Source organism: Sinohyriopsis cumingii, unplaced genomic scaffold, assembly GCF_028554795.1.
Source record: "Sinohyriopsis cumingii isolate HCF-2022 unplaced genomic scaffold, ASM2855479v2 utg000974l, whole genome shotgun sequence".
Classification (NCBI taxonomy): Eukaryota; Metazoa; Mollusca; class Bivalvia; order Unionida; family Unionidae; genus Sinohyriopsis; species Sinohyriopsis cumingii.
The window spans coordinates 2,212,901-2,228,924 of NW_028315950.1; the positions used below are offsets into that span (position 1 = coordinate 2,212,901).

The window sequence follows — 16,024 nt, forward strand, 5'->3', positions numbered from 1 at the left end:
ATTAGACCGTATGTTGCTTGGTTTGTCTTTTATGAATCAGACCTTATCTTGCTTGGTTTGTCTTTTATGAATCAGACCTTATGTTGCTTGGTTTGTCTTTTATGAATCAGACCTTATCTTGCTTCGTTTGTCTTTTATGAATCAGACCTTATGTTGCTTGGTTTGTCTTTTATGAATCAGACCTTATGTTGCTTGGTTGTCTTTTATGAATCAGACCTTATCTTGCTTCGTTTGTCTTTTATGAATCAGACCTTATGTTGCTTCGTTTGTCTTTTATGAATCAGACCTTATGTTGCTTGGTTTGTCTTTTATGAATCAGACCTTATCTTGCTTGGTTTGTCTTTTATGAATCAGACCTTATGTTGCTTGGTTTGTCTTTTATGAATCAGACCTTATGTTGCTTGGTTGTCTTTTACGAATCATACATTATGTTGCTTGGTTTGTCTTTTATGAATTAGACCTTATGCTGCTTGGTTGTCTTTTGTGAATCAGACCTTATGTTGTTTGGTTGTCTTTTATGAATCAGACCTTATGTTGCTTGGTTTGTCTTTTATGAATCAGACCTTATCTTGCTTGGTTTGTCTTTTATGAATCAGACCTTATGTTGCTTGGTTGTCTTTTACGAATCATACATTATGTTGCTTGGTTTGCCTTTTATGAATTAGACCTTATGCTGCTTGGTTGTCTTTTATGAATCAGACCTTATGTTGCTTGGTTTGTCTTTTATGAATCAGACCTTATCTTGCTTCGTTTGTCTTTATGAATCAGACCTTATGTTGCTTGGTTGTCTTTTATGAATCAGATCTTATGTTGCTTGGTTGTCTTTTATGAATCAGACCTTATATTGCTTGGTTTGTCTTTTATGAATCAGACCTTATGTTGCTTGGTTTGTCTTTTATGAATCAGACCTTATGTTGCTTGGTTTGTCTTTTATGAATCAGATCTTATGTTGCTTGGTTGTCTTTTATGAATCAGACCTTATGTTGCTTGGTTGTCTTTTATGAATCAGATCTTATGTTGCTTGGTTGTCTTTTATTAATCAGACCTTATATTGCTTGGTTTGTCTTTTATGAATCAGCCTTATCTTGCTTGGTTTGTCTTTTATGAATCAGACCTTATCTTGCTTGGTTTGTCTTTTATGAATCAGACCTTATCTTGCTTGGTTTGTCTTTTATGAATCAGACCTTATCTTGCTTGGTTTGTCTTTTATGAATGAGACCTTAAGTTGCTTGGTTTGCCTTTTATGAATCGGACCGTATGTTGCTTGGTTGTCTTTTATGAATCAGACCTTATGTTGCTTGGTTGTCTTTTATGAATCAGACCTTATGTTGCTTGGTTGTCTTCTATGAATTAGACCTTATGTTGCTTGGTTTGTCTTTTATGAATTAGACCTTATATTGTTTGGTTTGTCTTTTATGAATCAGACCTTACGTTGCTTGGTTTGTCTTTTATGAATCGGATCGTATGTTGCTTGGTTTGTCTTTTATGAATCAGACCTTATCTTGCTTCGTTTGTCTTTTATGAATCAGACCTTACGTTGCTTGGTTTGTCTTTTATGAATCGGATCGTATGTTGCTTGGTTTGTCTTTTATGAATCAGCCTTATCTTGCTTGGTTTGTCTTTTATGAATCAGACCTTATCTTGCTTGGTTTGTGTTTTATGAATGAGACCTTAAGTTGCTTGGTTTGTCTTTTATGAATCAGACCTTATCTTGCTTCGTTTGTCTTTTATGAATCAGACCTTACGTTGCTTGGTTTGTCTTTTATGAATCGGATCGTATGTTGCTTGGTTTGTCTTTTATGAATCAGACCTTATGTTGCTTGGTTGTCTTTTATGAATCAGACCTTATGTTGCTTGGTTGGCTTTTATGAATTAGACCTTATGTTGCTTGGTTTGTCTTTTATGAATCAGACCTTATCTTGCTTGGTTTGTCTTTTATGAATCAGACCTTATCTTGCTTGGTTTGTCTTTTATGAATGAGACCTTAAGTTGCTTGGTTTGTCTTTTATGAATCGGACCGTATGTTGCTTGGTTGTCTTTTATGAAACAGACCTTATGTTGCTTGGTTGTCTTTTATGAATCAGACCTTATGTTGCTTGGTTTGTCTTTTATGAATTAGACCTTATATTGTTTGGTTTGTCTTTTATGAATCAGACCTTACGTTGCTTGGTTTGTCTTTTATGAATCGGATCGTATGTTGCTTGGTTTGTCTTTTATGAATCAGACCTTATCTTGCTTCGTTTGTCTTTTATGAATCAGACCTTACGTTGCTTGGTTTGTCTTTTATGAATCGGATCGTATGTTGCTTGGTTTGTCTTTATGAATCAGACCTTATATTGCTTGGTTGTCTTTTATGAATCAGACCTTATGTTGCTTGGTTGGCTTTTATGAATTAGACCTTATGTTGCTTGGTTTGTCTTTTATGAATCAGACCTTATGTTGCTTGGTTTGTCTTTTATGAATCAGACCTTATGTTGCTTGGTTGTCTTTTATGAATCAGACCTTATATTACTTGGTTGACTTTTATGAATCAGACCTTATGTTGCTTGGTTTGTCTTTTATGAATTAGACCTTATCTTACTTGGTTTGTCTTTTATGAATTAGACCTTATGTTGCTTGGTTTGTCTTTTATGAATTATACCTTAGGTTGCTGGGATTGTCTTTTTTAAATCAGACCTTATGTTGCTTGGTTTGTCTTTTAGGAATCAGACCGTATGCTGCTTGGATGTCTTTTAGGAATCAGACCTTATTTTGCTTGGTTGTCTTTTATGAATCCCTTTATGAATCAGAACTTTAGTTGTTTGGTTTGTCTTTTATGAATTACACCTTATGTTGCTTGGTTTGTCTTTTATGAATCAGACCTTATGTTTCTTGGTTTGTCTTTTATGAAGCAGACCTTATGTTGCTTGGTTGTCTTTTATAAATCAGACCTTATATTGCTTGGTTGTCTTTTATGAATCAGAAATTATGTTGCTTGGTGTGTCTTTTATGAATCAAACCTTATGTTGCATGGTTGTCTTTTATGAATCAGACCTTATGTTGTTTGGTTGTCTATTCTACTATTTAATTTGCGAAATGAATGCGTGGTGTATTTTAATTATTGTTAATAACAACATGTACATCCTGGTATAAATGTGAAAAATTTATTTAAGTTTGAAATTTACTCCTAAAAATGGATCTGTGGCACACAGATGGATAACATGAATAGCGCAAATTAACCACAAATGACCATATACTTTGATAATGCATAGGCAACTGACTAGGGCTAGCTTGGGTTGGTACTGAACACGGTACATGGGTTACAAGTTCGGCATTCAATCAAAGAAGCTGCCATGGCTCAATAAACGTTCAGAACTTTGGATTTTGTGAACACTTAAATAAGAGTTATCTTTGTAATAGAAATGCTAATCTTGTTCTATTAGTTTAACAACATGTTTCTTACGCATTTGATTAAAAATATTGTAAAGTTGTTTATCATTTATTCCCCTGTGAATTTAAGATACATTTTAAAGAAACAATGTAATACAAAAGGCATTTTTATATTTCTAGATACGTTTAGTGACAGATATGCATACATAGTTCACCTTTTTTATAGACCCGTCTATCGCACATAAAGTCTGTATTTATATAAAGGTCATTTCTGACAATGGTGGAGAACTCATTTTACATTACTACGTTTCAAGTGTAACACTTAAATGTACAATGTGCACGAGTAATTTCAATAGATACCTTAAGATATAAGTTAAAGTCATATAGGAATCTCTGAGGCAGATAATTATCTTCATTTCGTTATGTTCGAAAGATTTCACGTGATTCAGATGCATGGCAAAGGACCCGAGAAGACCCAGATCTGCTGCAACCGGTGTTGTTCCCATCAATCAAATTAGTGACGATGTACAGTTTCATCATATGGTGTTTAAGGGTAAATAGTTCTTCAGGCAGTTTGGTAGATCAACATATCTATATCCATGGCATGATAATATGTCTTCATCTTGCTACCACTATAGTTGTATTGGTTTTAAACATTGTATACAGGTAATGTCTACTGCCAATTGACATGGCAAACATTCACATGTCCTGATACTTTTGTGGGATTAATCGAATCTATTTGTATCTCACTGTTACGAATATTAGTCCTAAACTAAGCAACAGAAAAGAACAAAAAGCCACCAATGTTTGTTCAATTCATGCTATAATTTCTTTTCTTATGATACAAAGTAAAATTTACAAAGAACTTACGATATTGTCAATTAAATTCTAAATAGACCTAAACTTTTATCACATGTCCATGTGTTTAGTGTTTCAAATAAATTCCAGTAGTGTTCGAAATAAATTCACATATTTAATGTGCTGATGTGCCTATAGTCTTGAATATACTAATGTGCCAATGGCCTGGTATGTGGCTATTCGTTAACAGTCTTTCCTATTTCACAATAATATAATCTAAAATAATCTAAAGTTCCTTGAATATTTTCACAGTAATTCCAAAATAATATGCTTACAGTGAATAATTTAAATAAATAAATCACCCCAAATTAAAAACTAAAAACAACAGTCAGACTGACTCAATATAGGATGTGGAGGTAGGAATGTGCAATTTTTCAAACAAACAATATTGATATAAAATAAACTATGACACAATAATAGAAATAAGATGTAGGTAAGTTTCCTTTCAAAAACATGCAAAGTTGTCATCAGGTTAAGGACATTCAAAGTGAAAAAGCAATGTCTTAGACTCACTTTCGAATAAACATTTTTACCGCAAATAATATGATCTGAATATTTAATTTGTATGCATAGGGACATATTGTCATTAAATGTCGTTAGTCAGGTAGACATTTAACTTGACTTTGGTAAAAGGTGAATTTGAACATATACATATACTAAGATTTAGTGATGGAGAATAGACAACAATACATATTAAACATACATTACTCTCATACTCAAGTGAGCTGGGTCATCAACAGAAATTCTGGCATGCGAATGTTAAATTTTAATCACAGAGATGAAGCTGTAGTCTGCATAACATGTGTAGAACACATCTGACTTGTGTATTCCTATCCCAGCATCATGCTATCAATCACACCATCTATACCATTTAACATCCCATACAGACTATTCAAACCGTCTCCTGACAGCATACAATTTAAGAGAAGGAGATACAATCTCGCAAACACACGCTCACACTCTACGTAAAACATGCAGCACCCTATAAAAACAATTCAAAACACGTTTATAGTCTACACATATCAACCATCAGATCAAACCGAGTCCAAACAGAATACATGTAGTCCACCAATCTGATTTAGTGTGGCATGGTCGGCTCACAATTTGAAAAACCAACATTACTGGTTATATCAACTAGCCTAATATCAACATTTTTAAATTACATGCATACCAGCAGTCCTAATGAATAAAGTTATAATTACATTTCAGTGGTAATGTACCATCAGTCTTTTGATCATAATATAGTCTAATATATCCTTGTTTGAATTCACTATAATTCCAAATTAATGTTTCTGTCCAAAAATATTATTGAGCACCTTGTAATTCCTGAGAATAATGTGTTGAATAAGTATTTTCACCCCAAATTAAATACTGAACTCGACAGCCCTCTACTTGTCCTAGGCCACAATTAGCATTTTTTTGCAAATACTATACATCCACCAACACATTTGACTCATGCATTAATAGTTCATCGTCATACTATCCATCACACCATCTATACCATCAAACATACCATACACACTATTCAAATCGTCACATGTTAGCATACAGTTTAAGAGAAGGAGACGAAATCTCACAAACATACCTTCACATTTACGAATAACATTCAACACCCTATAAAAACAGTTCAAAACAATAAGTATAGCCTGCACACATCAACCATCAAAACCAAACCAAGTTAAAACAAACTACATGTAGTCCAACAATCATTATATCCATCACACCACCTATACCTTCCAACAATCAATAAATAAAAATCCCTTTACCCACATTCAATAGTAAAAGGGAGCGCGTGTGTGTTGATTCAAATACAGCTCTATAATAATCAAGGCAAAGAGGCACTTACGTATCCTTTCGGGTATATTTTGGTTTGTAATCAAAATGAACATTTTATAACCCTCATTAAAGTTATTGTCTTCTTATTTCAGTGTTTCCTTTTGAATTTTTCTACCTGCTCGGGTTCTACATCGTCTTCACTTTCTTCACGTTGTCTGGATTTCTTGCGTTTCTTGGCAAAAATGGGTTCTTTATCCTCTTATTTGTTTTGTTTCTTCTCATTTTTGTCCTTTTTCCTGACAGTGGTAGCAAGTATTTGGCACCCTCTAAAATCATCGACAACATTCAGCTATTTCAGAAATCCAGTGAAGATTTTTAAAGTTACACTTTGCATGACCCTTGTTTTCCCTCCAAAAGGGAGTGGCCGGAAAAAAAGTGTTATTGGTGAACGACATTCGTAACAACAAACACAGCATCATCCAAATTAATATATCTCAAGACCACATGTATTTAGCCCGGGTCATCGCCGTGGAACTTTATAATATTTTGGCTCCACGCAACAAGTTATACTTTTATGCTCAAGTATTACGTGGAACCATGGTGTTTTCAGGACCCGATTACAGAGACGGAAAATACTCAGCGTATATATATCCATGTTCTTGTGTACTACTTGGTGTCAGTTAACCTTCAAGCGTTTCATTGAGTTCATTTTATTTTTTCCCTTCACTCCCGAAGGATTTTCTAGGAAACTATGTGCAATTTTGAATTTATTTAGAAGACGAGAAACATTGAGATTTTCTCAAGCTATTTCTTTGTTTCGTTTATGATCAGTTAGTGGAATTCATCATTGACCTGGAGAGTATGTAAACAACAATTAACTATTGATATAATATTTATATATAAAAAATATAAAAAAGCAATAAAAAACAACAACAACAGTATATGGTATATCAACTAGCTTAATATCAAGATATTTTACATTTAATGCATATCACCAGTCCTAATGAATAAAGTTCTAATTACATTCCACTGTCAACAGTCATTTGATGATAATATAGTACAATATATCCTTGTTTGAATTCACTATAATTCCAAATTAATGTTTATGTCCAAGAATATTATTGAGCACTTTGTAATTCCAGAGAATAATAAATTGAATCAATAATTCCAGCCCAAATCAAATATTGAACTCACCAATTCTGCATATAGATGTAAAAGCCCTCTTATTGTCCTAGGCCACATTTAGCATTTTTTGCAAATACTGTGATTCTAGAAGATTCTGAGTTTGTCAGTAAAATAAAATCTGTTTCTAAACGTGTATTAACCGCAGATCAACCAAACCATCAATCAAAACGTAAAACTGGACTTACTGTTCATCAAACAGCAGACGTGGTCAACTACAATTCTGACCAAGCCAAGGAGCGTGGAATTTGATTTTTAATTAATGACCAAATTTTTGCACCAACATACACGGAAGACCTAAGACCGGTGCTGGAAACTTACAAAATATCAGAATGTCAAGGGAAATTTGTCTTGCCTCGTGAGAATAAATTTTTGAGGATGGCTTTAAGTATAAAAAATCCTAGGGGAGAATTTTCGCATGACTCCAATTTTCCTATTGCTATTATTATTTAATCAACTGATCAACGTTCACAAGATGGAATTTCCAACCTTCTAGACATGGACAGAATGTGAATACTTAGTTGTCAGATATATAATCTGCCCGAAACTGACTGAAGGAACTGTCAGAAGGAAGTTTATGACGCCTGATCACTTGAAGAGACTAATGTTTCCTAGCGATGTTTAACCTCGGTCCTTTTAAGGGCTAATACAATTTGCCTCTTCCCATGGGATCTCAGTTTTGCTTGAAATCACAATTCGATAATACCTTTTAAACAACTACGAACCTTTATTCACCATTCTCCATTAAAACCAAATTTCCTAACATGGCTGAACAAAGATCAATTGGTCTCTTAGACCTATTAGTTTGTAAATTCTAAAGTATATGATCATACGTACACTACGTACTTTGGATTTAAAATTTAATAATTGGAAAATTTATAACTAATTAGCATGACTCTAATTACAATTGTGGCTTATGGGTCTCTTGGTAATTTTTTGAAAATGAGGACTTACACGCACTCACTCTCACAATAACACCATTCAAACATCATGCGAAAATGGATTTAAGTTTTAATTTATTTAGTTATCTTTGACTAGACACAATTTTCTCAAGAGGTGGGATGCCATAAAAAGGACCTTTGGGTGTTGTTTCTTTAACATACTCATCAACTGGAGGCGATGAGTTTGAAAAGCCCTATACCATTGTCACGTGCATGTCCTATTTGTTGTGGAGGATTTGGTATAAGAACAACAATAACACCAAATAATCTAATATACCGTAAGTTAATATTGGTAGACTGATATACCACTATATTGCTTTGATAGTGTTGGGTTAGAAGATAGCAGTATAGTACAATATATAGATATTTAGACAGTTCACTTTATCTGCATAGTATTTACATTAATCAATAAAATGAAGTGTACACACAATGGAAAATTATCTTTTTATGACATTTCGCTGGCAGTCTCGAAAGAAAACGGTCTCGCGGCACCCAATACCATCGTAGTTTCAATTTGTAATTTGTTCTGCATACTGTATCAACGATTTTACTTTTATGACTCAGTTTCAGATACACTTATCCATTATCTCGAAACAATGTGTTTTATGCAAAGTTTTAATACCCAAATGGTATTATAGATTAACCAGGAATAAACAACAGTCCAGTTTTCCCTTGTTTACTGCAGTACGGGGTATTTTTAGTTTACTGGCTCAGTTTAAATCCAATAAATGGCAAATCTACACACCTGTATATGTTGCGGCCGGTCCTACTCTAACGCATCAGTAATCTTTAGGAGCTCTACATTCGGCGTACTCACGTTTCATGTTAAATTATCTTCCTGTTCAGTTTAGGTCTCGTTCTAAATTAAATTAAAGGGGTTGTCGACATGAAAGGTATTCAGCAGGTGTGGTACATGCAACTCACTTACATTCCGATGTTATCTACTGCCACCGTTTCACATAAACATTTGCTAAAGTAAATTTCTTAAACCACTGTCAGACAAAAATCATTATCCAAGCAGATAGACATTAAGGAAAAGAAATTTAAAGCACAATTAATAATTATTCCTGAGATATATATATATATATATATATATATATATATATATATATATATATATATATATATATATATATATATATATATATATATATATATATATATATATATATATATATATATATATATATATATATATATATATATATATATACCGTCACCTGACTTATGACACAAGAAAATACCCGGGCCAAGGTCATTTCGAATGGAAATTTCCATCAAATTCGTAAACAAGTTCAGGTCTGTCTCCTTAAATAGTTTACAACATCCTGACAGAAATCAGGTAGACCATGGAAGGGGAAATGAAACGACCCTGTACTCAAATCCACGTAAACATGTTCTTTACACATAACACTTGCAACCTACAATCAATTACAAAAGTTAGGCAAACAATATAGTATACATAACATAAAAACTACCCACAAAATGGAAGATAAAGAATTATTTAATAAAACCGTGATTTATATATTAATAAAAAATGTCAATAATTCAAATTACATAGGATGATGGCTTATTATATATATATATATATATATATATATATATATATATATATATATATATATATATATATATATATATATATATAGAATTGCAAGCAAATGATCTTTTTCTTACTTCCGCCGGATGTCAATGTTGCACTCATGCAATAAAGCATTCTACCTCATCAATCATTGATTCTAGTTTTACAGTGGTTGTTTAAATTTTAGAAAATTGCTCACTGGATCAACACCATTTTTGTCTTATTCTAACAATCGGCCACCAACCACTATATCACTTGCATCAACATACATTTTAAATTATTGACTTAAATCTGGAGTTCCAAGAACTGGTACACCTTCGAGTAATGTCTTTAATTTATCACTAGCCTCCCAATATTTCTCAGACCAAAACAACTTCCATTTCTCACCCAACACATCTGTCAGGGGTACTGCAACTGTGGAAAAGTTGAGCAAACTTTCCGATAATATCCAGCCCTACCAAAACGTCAGTTCAGTTGCTTTTATTGATAGGCACTGGGAATTTAGAGATAGCTCGATCTTAACTTCTAAAAGTTTAACCTCAGCCTCTCACAAAATATATCCTAAAACATTCGATACAAGAACAGCAAAACATAATTGTGCATCACTGAGTCGCTCAAAGAATTTCCTAATGTTTTCCATGTACGTATCGCAGTAACCTAGACCAAATGTTATCAAGTTCATTAAGTGCTGGGTCTTCGACGAAAACTATTTCATGCCAAAAGGAATAAAGTTACGTAGATAAAGTCCATCCGAAATTGCATTTAAATTACCTTCGCGCATTTCGTGAACGAAATTTGCCATAACTCATTCCAAATATAAAACTAGGTTGTATTGTTTGCATTTCAAATTTTATCAATACAAACATCGAAATCTTGGCATTGGAAATGAATTTGTTCTGGAGACATAGTTGACGCTTGTACACCATGTACACATAAGGAAATTATTATCTCTTTTCGGCATAAGAATACATGGTGAACTCAAATTACTATTACGTGGTTAAATAAAATCATTCTCCATCAAATACTGAATTTGATTTTAAAACATTCCTGCTTGTTAGGATTCATTCTATAATGATGTTGTCTCAGTGGTGTAGAAATTACAAACATGGTAGATTTAATTTGTTAGTATTGGAGCATCTGGAAAAGACTGATCATATTTACATAATACCTTTCTCAGTTCGCTACATTTGTGGCTGTATTTGTCAAGGTTTCGGGTCCAGATTTCTGAATTCCGAAGTCACCATAATCAGTTTACACGCTACCGTTGAAGTCCTCACTGTGTGGGACAGGTACAACAAAATTTACTGCATGATTAACAGGGCTATCTCTTATATAAGGAGCATCATTCTTTGGCTAAAGAAGATTTTGAGGTATTAACAATAGAGGCATGGACAAAAGAGCCAGAACTCTGTCACCATTCTGAACACTTATTGTTTTTAAAGTTCTATCATACGTTTATTTCATTTTTGACTGAGTAGAGTCAAGATTATTTCTTGCTACTTCACAAGACTTTGACACTAATTTTTGAAGTCATATACTTAGTCAAAATAATTAATCTTGGAATATTCATTTGAAAGCGGGTTCTCTTTTAATACCTTCAACTCACCTCAGACAGTATATCCAACAATGAGTTATAAAGGACTGAAACTTAATGATACTTGAACTAATCCCCTAACTGCAAACAAACGAATACCCTAAACCCAATCTTTACCTGTATCAAAGCATTGGTCATATTGTACACAAGGTTTGATGAATCTTTGCAAACCCCTTTGACATTTAGGATGATAGCTTTTACTATTATTTTAATTTTAATATTTGTCAAAGAAATTGCCTCTGTGAATATTGTGGACGCACACATTATAGTCGACATGTATTGGTTGCAACACTAAGTCGTAAGCAATGGACCGATACATCCTACTATTATTTTGCAAATGGCCAAATGCAGATTGTCAGCCTAATGAATCGTTTGATTCTGTTTCCGTACTATCTGACAAGTGTGACAAGAGCTGCAGCGTTGAGAAACATCAATTTTAATTCTAAGATAATAAAAATAATTCAGGATCTTGGGACAAGTCTTATCGACCCAAACAAAGCCAATCTCCAATATCTCACATAGACCCTGTTTTCACAAAATAACTGACCGCCACTTAAATGGCTTCGATTTCTCCTATACCCCTCTAAAACAAGTAGGAGATATGAGGATATTTTTCCTGTCTTTCGACACCCTGATTAGAGTAGAGAAAATGAGTACTACAAGAGGATCAGCGTGATCAATACCTTTTATTTGATCAATATCAGTCGGAAAAGTGACCTCATCAGTACACTGACCAACAAATGTATCTGCTAAAGTAATAATCTCCTGATCAACGTCATTATCAAGAGATCTTTTGGCATAGTTTTGGTAGCTTCACAAGCATGGTATATATCAGATATTTCAGTCTCCATATGGTTTTAATTTCTCATCCACACAAGGCTTGTCAGTTACAAGTGGATTAACCACAACCTTATCTTTAGCTAGGTCTTTGCCTAATAATAAATGAATACCAGCAATGGGTAAAGTCGTCACTGTCACTACTCCGACTAAGTTAACAGCAATAAATAACATAAATAATAGAGAGGAGCATTAAAAATGCCGCTCTTTACTCCCTAAAACGAGCACTTTCACTGTAAGAAAATAAAAGCGAAGCGCGTGATGACAAAACACTCTTCAAACCTTGTCTCTTGATATTTTAGGGATAGGCTTTTTAGAATCATATATAAGAGATATCAAACCGCTGGACATTAATGGTTCATAATTCTCCATAATGAAATCAGACAAGAGTTTGTTTGGCTCAGCCAATGTATTTCTTTCAGTACAAGACCATGAATTTGACCTCTTTGAAATGATAATAGCTCAGTCCTTATTCGGCTGCTTATTTTTCTACCTAATGTTTGTTTTCTTCTTACGATATGCGTACGTAGGAGGAGATAATGATTTTCTTTTTGCCCCGTGTACCCAGTCTAAATTGCATACCAAGATGGACTGGGGAGTGCCAGTAACAAAATAATTTCAGCTTCTAATTTTGTATGCACCAGTAATCCATCAAATAAAACGAAACAAGAAACCTTTTTTTCTAAATAAAAGTGTAACGTCTAGTTTTAAAAGAATTTGTTTTCACTTTGCCAAGAGTTATTTGTAGACCTAAAAACTTATTAGAAAAAGTGTAATCTGTAAAAAACATAATTTTGCAGATTTATAGAATTCATATTTATCAACTGTCACAAAAGGACTTCCCCAGGTGTTGGTTGAGATAATGGCTGTTTATTTTTATTACGTTATCAGGGTAGACAGATATTGTAATCAAGACAGCCACAAGTGAAGAGAAAAACAAAACAAAAAGCAATTGTTTCCTTTGCTCTTCATATTGCATTTTCTTAACAGATTGTTTCCCCAATTTACTATTATTAAGTGAAAATCCATATAAACAGTTGCTTAAGTAATACAAACAGCATTTGTATGCGGCACTTTATATACCACTAGAATAAAAGATAAATATTTAAATGTCATTGTAAGTTGCTTATCTTTTACAATTAAGTTATGCAATATATATATTAATGCATTTCGGAAATCATTCACCTAAATTTTAAGACATAATAACCCTATGGGCATATCGGTTAGCTTGTATAATCAAAGATACATTGGGTAATACAAAAATGTTTCTAGCTGGTTATTATAAATCTAATGATAGTTCGGAATTCATTTTAGGATCCGAACTCGTCACGTGATGACATGTCAAAACAACAGTCAAATTGCTCTTTTCGTGCCATTACAGTTAATACTTGCATTTTTCAGAATCATAATACGCATTTTACACAGGTAAGCTCCAGGTAGTACCTTTCGATGTCTGAAATATTTGTTAAAACAGCATATGAGAAGTACGCTCCATTGATTATGCGAGTAGTTCAGCACAGTGTGCAATATTGTCCCAACAGCAGTGCCATGGTATTAATAGTATCACTTAGATTTGAGTTTTGACATTTCATCTGCCAAAAGAGATACAGTCTCTTCGCTCTCAGAGTAATCACTGAGATCATAACCACTGGATTCTTGATATGTTTCCATCAGTGTCACACAACGCGCTGGAATCTTGCCTTCCACGAGGACTTCTTTATATTTTTGGGCCCAATTACGCGCCATTTTGGCCTTTTCTGGCAAATGTTTTTCCAGTATCACAGCATCCGTAAGATCAATAATCTTAACATCCTTCTCTTTATTCAGCTCAACCACGTCAATTTTGACCATTCTTATTTTCTGGTTAGGTTTCTTTTTCTTGACCAGTCCGACAAACATCTCCGCTGCTTCCAAAGTAGCTGTAGTTGAAATAAATTGAGACTGGCGCTTCCCTAAAATATGCTGTACAACTGCTATCTTGGCACTGGGATTTCTGGCGACTAGACCTTGTTTAGGGTCTTCGTTTTCTGCCAAAACTCTGTAGATGTATTTCTGTAAAGTCATGGCAGAAAACCAATTACGTTAACCTGCAATAAATGGTAAAATATATTAGTATTCAGAATTTGTCAATGAGAGGGAAAGATTAAAATTTTCTCACATGCAGGGGAATTCAGACAAACACATATTGTATAAATTAAGTTTTGTCAGTGTACCTTGTTTGCACATTTTTGTGTTCGAGTGAAGTGAAGAGGGACACATAGATGAATAACATCTGCGTACAGTTATTTCTAGCACTGAGGCTGAGGAGTGAGACATGGATGAATAACATCTGCGTACAGTTATTTTTAGCACTGAGGCTGAGGAGGGAGACATGGATGAATAACATCTGCATACATTAATTTTTAGCATTGAGGCTGAGGACTGCACAGTCTTGTATTATTTGCTTCCAAGTAATAAATGTGACTCTGACCTGTGTTGTAGGTCGCATGCTTTGTTAATCGTAGTAAATAAATCATGTATGTTAACCTCGCACTTTTAATTCAATTGTTTATATCCCTATCTATTTACTGTATTTCCACTTATTAGCTAATTTGCGGACGAGAAGTAGATGTGTAGGAAAAATGCACTGTTGAGAAGACAAACAATGAAAACATAATTCAAGCAAGAGTTTTATTCACAGAACGAGAGAGAGAGAGAGAGAGAGAGAGAGAGAGAGAGAGAGGGAGGGAGAGAGAGAGAATCCAGAGAGAAAAAACGCTTACATTACGATAGAGACTAGCAAAGATACCAGCAATACGAAACCTTGATTTTATGCGTGCAAGAGATGTCATTACAGTGTACTTGTCAGTACACAAACATTTGTCCTTTCATTCTCTCTCTTACAAGTGAGAATTATTTATACATATGTATATTTGTTACTCTTTATCACCACTTCAGATTTTATCTCGAAAACGTGACACACAAAGAAAGAGTATGACGCATAATACACGTATTTGGAACATTTTACTCTACTTTCGATTTCTTGTTGATCAAGGCCAGTCGCAAATCAAAATGTTTACAATACTGGTTGATATATTGTGAAAAATTTCTAACAGATCACTTTAGATTAACCACATATATTTGATTTTTCCTGAAAATCTCAGTGAGTTTTTATTTTAGCAGCTTACCTGCAGTTCAATAACACGATGTTTCTACTGATAATACCAACATCTATCGACGCATGCTATTCTTGTAATAGCCTAACCAATCACGTTTCAGTTCTTCCGCTGTATAGCCAATAAGATATGGGTTTGTAAATAATGTATCATGTAGTCTGATTCCATACCAGATTGATGCCGTCAAGAGTCCTAAGCACTGCAATTATTTTGATGCCCAACACCCTTACTACAAAATGTGTAGTCTGGTTCCCTGCTTAGTATTCTCTCTGCGTTTTACTTCGCTATACTAAGTATAGCGGAGTGCAGCGCAGGGAGCATACTAAGCAGGGAACCAGACTACAAAATGTGAAACTTAAAAAAAATATTAAACGGTATTTTTTTAAAAAATCAAAATTCTTGTACATGCAGGTCGAAATGGTCATATATAATTCGTTCAGTTGTAGCATCAACAGTTAATTTGAACTTTTATGGTGCATGCGTTGGGCTGGTGCTCTAACCATTTGCTTAGTGTGCTTTATGGGTAAGCTGACCCTGTTTGGTTCCCTTCTTGGTAAGTAGTGAATGGGGCCAACATAGGGACAATGGGACTTTAATGTTAAAACAGGGTATAGCACTCTGCTATTTTATCCCGGTTGATGGCCCTTATGTAGCTACCTCCCATATGAAGGTCTAGTACTCCGGTTGCAGTGTACAGTTTTTATGGACAAATTTAATGTTACATACACCT

General features: G+C 34.0%; 1 protein-coding gene across 3 annotated transcripts; it reads right to left on the reverse strand.

The window, feature by feature from the left end:
• Positions 1-9,614: 9,614 nt before the first annotated feature.
• Positions 9,615-15,575, reverse strand: LOC149772921 (uncharacterized). 3 transcript variants are annotated; one of them, XM_089947124.1, is made up of 2 exons: positions 15,465-15,575; positions 9,615-14,226 (listed from the first exon to the last, which is right to left on the reverse strand). In XM_089947124.1, the coding sequence occupies exon 2, from the start codon at positions 14,201-14,203 to the stop codon at positions 13,703-13,705; it is 501 nt and encodes a 166-aa protein (XP_089803250.1). In that variant the 5' UTR covers positions 14,204-14,226; positions 15,465-15,575; the 3' UTR covers positions 9,615-13,702. The 3 variants fall into 3 exon arrangements, with proteins under 3 accessions (XP_089803250.1, XP_089803247.1, XP_089803248.1); XM_089947121.1 differs by having other exon boundaries at positions 15,307-15,555; XM_089947122.1 differs by lacking the exon at positions 15,465-15,575 and adding an exon at positions 14,902-15,054.
• Between the last annotated feature and the right edge of the window lie 449 nt (positions 15,576-16,024).